The 9,078-nt window shown below is 33.2% G+C and overlaps 1 protein-coding gene across 1 annotated transcript; it reads right to left on the bottom strand.

The window, feature by feature from the left end:
* Positions 1-1,506: 1,506 nt before the first annotated feature.
* LOC140049725 (uncharacterized) lies at positions 1,507-8,167 on the bottom strand. Its single transcript, XM_072094674.1, has 3 exons — positions 7,309-8,167; positions 6,817-6,976; positions 1,507-1,759 (listed from the first exon to the last, which is right to left on the bottom strand). The coding sequence occupies exons 1-3, from the start codon at positions 8,075-8,077 to the stop codon at positions 1,507-1,509; spliced, it is 1,182 nt and encodes a 393-aa protein (XP_071950775.1). The 5' UTR covers positions 8,078-8,167.
* Between the last annotated feature and the right edge of the window lie 911 nt (positions 8,168-9,078).

Raw genomic sequence — 9,078 nt, forward strand, 5'->3', positions numbered from 1 at the left:
CACAACGCAATGACGTAGACGCAAGGCATGCAAGTTGACCAAACAAAACAAAACTTGTGGTTGGTAAAATCACTCGCTTACGTCCGTCGTGTGTTGCGACCTAGTGTGAACAAAGCATTATGAAGATGGTAACATGCATTATATTTTAGGTCAGATATTTAATTTGCCATATGGTTTTTTAAACTGAATTTAGGAATTAGGAATTCACAATTTACCATCGTGAGATGCCGTTGTGGAAGCAGATCATCAAAACGTGTAATATTTTCGATATTGTCGACGTCATTGTCATAAATCAGTAATCTTTTCAATAAATGTAATAAAACAAACAACATAAGCATCCGATTAAAATGAAAAATACGGATAATATGAAAACGAAAATCTTTAAAAACTCATTCCTAACCATGCCATTCGGAATAGAAATTGGTTTTGGAAAATTACGTATTGTTGGTAATTTAGTATGATTTATACTTTACGGCTTTCTTGTATATCAATTGTTATTTTGTATGTATTTTCTTACCAAATTAAAATTCAATATAGTATAGCCAAACAGGATACAATAAAGTGAATAAAAGTAATAAAGATTTGAGCAGTCCAAATATCAGTAGGCTAAATACTTACCACGTAGGTTCTCGTCATTGGTATCATTGCTTATCGTAGGTTCTCGTCATTGGTATCATTGCTTATCGTAGGTTCTCGTCATTGGTATCATTGCTTATCGTAGGTTCTCGTCATTGGTATCATTGCTTATCGTAGGTTCTCGTCATTGGTATCATTGCTTATCGTAGGTTCTCGTCATTGGTATCATTGCTTATCGTAGGTTCTCGTCATTGGTATCATTGCTTATCGTAGGTTCTCGTCATTGGTATCATTGCTTATCGTAGGTTCTCGTCATTGGTATCATTGCTTATCGTAGGTTCTCGTCATTGGTATCATTGCTTATCGTAGGTTCTCGTCATTGGTATCATTGCTTATCGTAGGTTCTCGTCATTGGTATCATTGCTTATCGTAGGTTCTCGTCATTGGTATCATTGCTTATCGTAATCGTCGACATTTGTTTTACAGTTAGTTTCACATAACTCATTCTTCTATTCCTCTATACTGACATTGGTATTTAATAATTATATTATATTTAATATACAATAAATACACAGTTAAAACCCTTCACCAAAACAATAAGAACAAACATAAGTGATTTAGGCGATTCATCTAATATTATACTCATTTTGTAATAAATATTTTTTTTTCATCTACTATTTGTTTAATTCATCTCATTCAATTGAAGTAATTTCGATTTTTTTTCGATAACTATCATAAAATAACATAGTTTGAAATATTCATCATTTTAAAAATCCAATGCCATAAACATTTAATTAATTCTTTCTTCTTCCTTTTTTTTAAAAAGAAAGTACAATAAAATGTTTAGATATATTCTATCGTTTGAAAAAAATCTATTGAATCGAAAAATATTATTTTTTGTTGATGTGTTTCTTAATTTCACTTAAAATTTTAAAAACTCCCATTATTAATTTCACTAAGAATGAAACCATTAAAAGTACAGTAACAAAAGCCATCGCTATATATACCATATTGTAGGGATGGACCTAGTCTTAACCACACGCGGTCACCCATTGCTAGCTCTAAAACTATGCTCTGACTTTCCATCACATTTCGATCACTTTTTTCACTGTATATAGCCGTCTTGTGATCGCCATTTTGCATTAATTGTACTGCCAAAAATTTATCATCTTGTGTCCGTAACCTAAAGTAGTCAATAAGAAATTATAAAATATCAAAAAATAAATAGTTTTAATTAACGTTGCTCTATCACACACGAAAGAGCGAGAGAAAGGGGAAAACACATTACACTATGTAGTATGCATAATGCAAAATACTATAATATTTTCTGCAGTTAATAGTAGAGGAGCCTCTAAAAAATGGGATGCTTGGTCAATACAGGGGCCAAAAGGTCAACATGGTCAAAGTTAAGACTGTGTGTAACTTGGTAACTATTGGGTGTATCGGAATATTTGTTGTGCCAAACTACTCAGAAGACCCATTTCCATTCATTCTAATGGGCAACTTTTGCCAAAAGTGGACATATGAATATCAGAAAGTGATAATGGTGGTCTGAAATTACTCGCAAAGTATATGTTTATATTTGTTCTAATGTAATAGATATCATAAACTGTCAATAAACCCCTAATTCTGACCTTTGACATATAGCCGGCACAAACATTTGGAGCACACACAAAGTTGAGCGGATATGGTCGTAGTTGGTGTCAAAATATTCAGAAGATACTTATTTCATATATTAACAACTTTAATGGACAACTTTTGCCACAAATGACCGTGAAACCATTGGTTAAGAAAATAGCCATATCAATATCTCAGCAACCACTAGACAGAAAGTTATAATTTTAGTCTCAAATTACTTGCAAAATATATATTTATATTTATACTTTGCAAGGATATTGAGACCATAATTATTACTTTCTGACCAGTGGTTGCTGAGATATTCATATGGCCAATTTCTTGACCACGGTTTAGAAAAGGGGGTTCCGTCCACTTTTGACAAAAGTGTCCGATTAGAGTGAATAGAAATATGGGTCTTCGGAGTAGTGGGCACAAAAAATATTCCAATACATCCAGTTACGCAAAGTCTTAACGTTGACCATATTGGCCCCTGTACTGACAAAGCATCCCATTTTTTTTTTCGGCCAACAGCAAAAATTGATTTGTATTGATATAAGGAAGCAAAAATACATTGTTGGCATAGTTTTATATAGAGGGTGCAGGAACCCCTTTCTGGCTCCACAACTATAAGTCCTGTCCGCGATACTTCTGGTAAGCAAACGCATTTATAAACGAATGTTTACTTAAAATTATGTATTTCCCATCGTACGCGGAATTCGCGAGCGCTGTGTTGGAAAGTAGGTGCTTGTAAGCCTCGAGGTTAGTGCATGTTGCAAACACTGCTGGCCTGGATCGATTATACTATTATGACTTATTTTCAGTACGGTAGTTCTAAAGCAGAAGCCTACCACAGTCCAGGCCTGGTTTTAAAGGGATTTAGTCCAGCAGCCAAATGCCTATTTTTTCCATAACCTTGCAATGTTTTCTATAGTTTTTTTTTTGGTTTTTGATGGATTTTTATTCTTGGTAGAATGAAAAATTTTTTTACATTTGCATAATTAGCATAAACAAATTGGCCACTATTATAATACAAATTGCTATATCTCTGGAAATAATGGACGTACAGGTATTTAGATAAGTTTGGTGTCAAAATTTTCACAACGTTTATGTTTATATTATTAGATCTAATAGAACAGTTTTTTAAAATTTACCGGAAACCCCATTTTCAGCAATGTTGACCTTTGACCTTCCTCAACGTTTGTATTAATTAATAATTATAAAAAATAAACGTCGTAGAGGTGTCAGTAATCTACCCACAGTCACAGTAATAAATGTTCTTTGTATATTTTGTTTATATATCTAACAGTAACCACATTCACAGTAAGACAATTTCGATTCAAATGCCGACCAAAAATGGTTAATAAAGCGTACAGTATTTACAATATTGTCAAAGTATTGCAATACTATATATAAGTTTTATTCTCCAAGGGCCCATAAATTTACCTACAAACTGGGATTTTGATAGATTGGAATGTTCCATTCATCGCAAATCTATACATTTCTTTAGACGTATATTAAATCTATTTAAAAGAAAATCGGCCTGTCTTCAACATTATGATACTGTACTCGAGCTGTTCAACCGGTTTTCAGCTATTAAAAACAATTATCGTAGGAGGAGATAGGAAAATGCGAAGCATCCTCGTATTATTGTGTGCAGGTATTTTTCATGAGGACATCCATTAGACAGTGTATACCACGATCAGAAAACACCCCTATTTGGGGCAAATCGTTGAACCTAAATTCGTTTTAATTGTCAATAACTAATTATCTAACTAAATTTAATTAGTAAACAGGGTTACATCAGGTGGTTAAAATCAGTACCGAGATTCTAACCAACGTTATATACCATCGAGTAAACATTTTAGAAATAACGCGCGATTTACCGAATTTTGCCCTTACGTAAATTTATATATAGAAGCACTGACCCTGGTGTTTAATTACTTAAAGCAATACATTCGATATGAGTTCCTTAAGGATCAAGAGTGCACGGGCAGCTTTATTCCATGAACCCACAGTGTCACCCCTTATATTTCCAGTATGGGGCTTTATGTAGCAGCCCCCGCCACATAGTCAATGTCCATGGAGGACAGGCCCTTGGGTTAATTTAGGCAAATCCATAAATGTTTCTTAAGGATTGAGAGTGCATAAGGAGATTTATTCCATTGACTCTCTATGACCCTACATTTTCACCCATATATAGAATTTCCAGTATAGGGTATCTTGTAGCCCCACATAGATAACCCTGAAAGGTTCATGAAGGATCGGCCCTTGGTTTCATTTGGGGAAAATCCATAAATGTTCTTTAAAGATCAAGGGTGCACATTTAGTTTTATTGCATATAGTTCAGTCTATGAACTATACCCCATAATAATTTATAATACAGGACCTTATGTAGCTCACCACATAGAGCTCACGAAAGGTTCATTCGGGCAAATCCATATCGGTTATTTTAGAATCCTATGTGTAGCCTACAGGTAACATTTTTTTCTGTATGGGCCAGCCTATTGAGACCAAAAATGTTTGACCCATTAAATTACAGAGCCGCTATGGCCCATAGAAAATATATCATAAGGATCCCATGGCATGTGAGATTATTCGGAAAAACTTTATAGGTTCCTTCATAAGGAGAAGGCAACCTTTACTGTACAGCATTCGTGTTTCGTGTTATGGGTCGTCCAATTCTAGGTCGTCCAATTCGAGGTCGCCCGGGTCGTTGGGGTCGTCCAATTCGAGGTCGTCGCTTTCTACACACCCTGTTCCAAATATCAATTCAGTGAGATTTTAATGCTCAAGTTAAGTTCTTGGCAGTTTTGAAATCCTTGGGACTAGTAAAATTCATTGCAACTGGGGGCCAATTTTCCCGACCCTATTTTGGCCGCCATCTTGGATTTCAAAATGGCTCCTATTTTTTTACTCAAAACTGATAGTAGCTCCTATTTTAAGCCACGTACCAACGTAATTTGTGTGAAAAATCTTACAATGTTATGATAAATCAGTCCAATGGTATAATTTATAATAATAGCATCAAATTATGGCTGCCATATGCAATTATTATAAATTGTACCATTGGACTGATTTATCATACTGTAATCTAACAACAAGATGCTGAGCTTGCCTTGCTAAGATAGGACCTTGTAACAGACGTTTGATCCTATGATTGGCTGCGACAAATTCAGTAAATTATTCAAACAATTGAGGTAGCCAACTGGCCAATCATAAATAAGTCAAACTTTAGGGGGAGTGGAAAATATCGCAAACACGCATAAAAATTTCGATCTAACAGACCTCAGCATCCCTTTTTTTTTTCAGATTACCTTGAATCAATGAAATCAAATTTTGTTGAACACTTAAACTTAAAATGCGATTCCACTTTTAACTGATGTTTTTTAATAATGTTTAACATGAATTTTCTCAGTCAAACAAGTTTTTAATCATTATTTTCTCCCATTCTCATTTAGAGCCTATGTCTAAAAAGCTGTATGGATTGGTTCGCACGTTCAGGTTGTCATTACGTCTATATCGTTTGACCACCCGACGAGACAAAAGAATGACACACATTGTAATAATGTAGTTTTCATGACAGCCAGAAATTTCATCGACTGCTAGTTGAGTAAGGAAATCAATAATACTTTGATAATAACGTGTTTCAAACATACAAAGTAAACTCATATTCTAAAGCTCTATCTACACTATTAAATCAAAAGGTGATGTGCTCATATATGGACATGATGATGTCATATCACTACCATATTTAGGCACATCAAACTTTTTTGCAAGCTAGGTTGATAGTGTTTAACAGAGCTTTCGAAATTGAAATGCCTTAACGTGTACAAATATCGGTAGGCCTATTTTATATGTAGTAAGTATACAAATAAAATCAATCGACAGAAAATTATATAAATTAATTTAAATTAAATAAATTAAAATACTAAAAGAGCAGAAAGTTATAAATTGATTATCTGATCTTATTTAATGTATACTTTAGATAAAATGGTGGTGCAGAATTGTGGTAAATTCTAAATCTGCAATCCAACATCGTAAATATAATATTAATACCAAATGGTTATGATTTGTATAAGAATTATAACATTATCGTTAGTTTGTACGACTATAGAGAGTGAATGTTGTACTGACGTAATTTATTTCTGAGGTTCTATTGAAAATTGAATGTATTAGTTGTAGCCTATTTCATTTGATAACATACAAACGATACACGCGAACAGTTCTCAACGCGGTTAAAACGACGATGCGAAAAAGTTGACACGAAATAATTTGCACGTGGATTGGCAAAACAACTCAATTCAAAATATGAGACGTAGGGATGAATCATTTATGGAGTATTATCTGAGGTTGGTGTGATAAATTAAACCGATGGTATTATACAAAAAAAATGCAAACGCATGTAGAGGATATTAGCAGTCAAATTAAAATGTGAATGCAGATTTCCACAAACAAAAATCAGTTTTGGAAGTGAGTCTCTACCCATTTGGAAGTAAGTATCTACCCATAGACCTAGCTCGTGGTACAAAGCGATTATTTATTCTATTATGAGGATGCTATACAATGGTTATAATAGTAACGTACATGGTGCAAAATAAAACAAGTCTGCTATATAATACATACGTGAAGGAGAAGAAATAATATCCAGCTACAGGAGCGACGAACGTGCTGTTACTGTTCAGGTTACCACCTAAGTTGGTAATGACTTGGTCAAAAGTCACAGTCTGTTCATAATTTTCTCCATTTAGTACATTCGTCCTAGCAGCGGAAAAAACTGAGTTTCCTACAAGTTTAAATGTACAAAAAATTAAAAAAAAATTATGTATTTCTATAATTACCTTTATTCAAATTATGACTGAATGCATACCGCGAATGAAAACACACAAAAAAGCGCTGCAGCAAAAAATACGCCGCATCAGCAGTTGGAGGTAAAACGATGTTTTCTACACTCATTAGCTGTAATCTTTATAATAATATAAAGAACCAAACCATTAATGGTTTCATTATAATGTTCAGCTACCAGGGAATCCAGTTAAATATTGAAGCGCTGTAAGCTTTAACGCAACAGAAACGCATTATTGTACTGTATGCAATACCGTTTCCTATTTTACGAACCTGTTACACTATTTCCACTGATTATACCGTTCTGTTTTTCTTTAAGTTTCGGTCCAGGTAGATCATCAGTGCTTTTTGAATTTGTTTCTAATGCATCTAATCGACTTTCCAACGTCTTAACATCACCGTCCAGTTTAGAGAAAGATGACAACTTACTGTCGTAATTACTTGAGGCATCTTCTTTCCTTTTGTCCGCAGAATTTCTTTTATATTCAATGATTTCTTCCTCTCGATTTCCAATGAATTCACTTAAACTAGGAATTTTTTTTAGATATTTCAAAGCAGGTGAAGAACATACTCGTTTAAAGTAAACCTCGTAACTCTCCAAGATATTGGTCAATTCATTGATGGCATTTTGTTTGTCATCCAATAATATAGTTTGTACAGCATCCAAACGTTCTTTACATTCTTCAGGATCATCTCGATTTCCTTTATATTTTCCAACCAACTCTGCCGCTATGTTTCCACTATCTTCTGCAAAGCTGCTTCCTTCGTGCTGTGTAGATTCTCTGAGAAAAGTTTCAATATTTGTCAACTTTCCTTCCAATTCTTCATTTATAAGTTGTAATTTTGTATTTGCTCGAACTACTTCGGCTATTACTTTTTTCATGTCCACTTGGCGTTGCATCAAGATATCATAGTCATTTTGAAGATTGATTAAAAGAGTTTGATGTTTCTCCAAAAGCTGGAGCTGTAGTGATTCAGAACTAAACGTTTTTGATACACCAATCACTAAGATGACAATAACCAGTGTGTTTATTGGTGCCATCGTTTACTACAAGTGCCGTGTTCAGATCTGAAATGCAATAAGTAGTAACAAATTAATCATTCTAAAGGAAAACATTTATAGTATTGAAAATGTTTTATTCATGACTGGTCGGTCGAAGAGAATTACATATCGGCGAGGTGCAATCAAATAATTAATCTTTCACGTGAAAAACTCAATCGACGCTACCGATCTTTTTAGCTTATCTGCATGATTAATTTAATCATCTAGAATTACTTCAAACGACGAATTGTAGAGATTAAAATAGGATTTTATTTTCTTCCGTATGATTTGTTGATTATTCATTAGTATAAATGGATGGAATTTAAGTTTAAAAATATATAGTTTGTAAATGATTATCTATTATAGGCACTTTCCACACAAGCTTTTGCTTTTTAGAAATTGTGCCTCCTTCATAATATTGTTTTATTCATTTTAAAGATGAGAAAAAAAATTGTATTGTTTTAACTATCTTTCTTCTCGTCATGAATTTTGTATTATATTATTTATTTTGTATATTATGAAGGAAATAAATGTTACTATGAAATGAAATGAAAAAATTATAGTCTAGAATCTAGATACAGATAGAAGTTCATATAGGCCTAATTCAATTTATTATATTTTATGAATTCCTAAAATACAATTAGATAACAATGTTACTAATTATCAATAGTTCTAAACAGAAATGAATTTTTATTTTGTTTTTTAATTTGAGAGACTGATTATGTTAATAACCTTAACACAAAAAGACCAGTTTAGTGTTGTGTAGGCCAACATCACAAGTATTCGATAACAATCGCCGTCCCTCAAATAATTTAACTTGTTTGAAATATATTAATGAGCAAAATACGTCATTTTTTATACAGTAAATCAACATGCTATGGAAATTACATATGTTGGCCAATCGTTATATGAGTCGTTGAAGAAAGTTAACAAATACTATTTCAACGAGTATCTTGTCGTAAAGATAAAATCAGACTTTGAATAGATTATTTTGTAGCTTT

This window comes from Antedon mediterranea, chromosome 5, assembly GCF_964355755.1.
Source record: "Antedon mediterranea chromosome 5, ecAntMedi1.1, whole genome shotgun sequence".
Classification (NCBI taxonomy): domain Eukaryota; kingdom Metazoa; phylum Echinodermata; class Crinoidea; order Comatulida; family Antedonidae; genus Antedon; species Antedon mediterranea.

Bases quoted from the DNA above. Each gene is read 5' to 3' on its own strand.
- LOC140049725 (XM_072094674.1), bottom strand. From the start codon at position 8,077: ATGGCACCAATAAACACACTGGTTATTGTCATCTTAGTGATTGGTGTA. The intron at 6,977-7,308 runs GTTCGTAAAATA...TTAAACTTGTAG, and splicing joins CAGTGGAAATAGTGTAACAG to GAAACTCAGTTTTTTCCGCT. The intron at 1,760-6,816 runs GTATGTATTATA...TGACTACTTTAG, and splicing joins TATTATTTCTTCTCCTTCAC to GTTACGGACACAAGATGATA.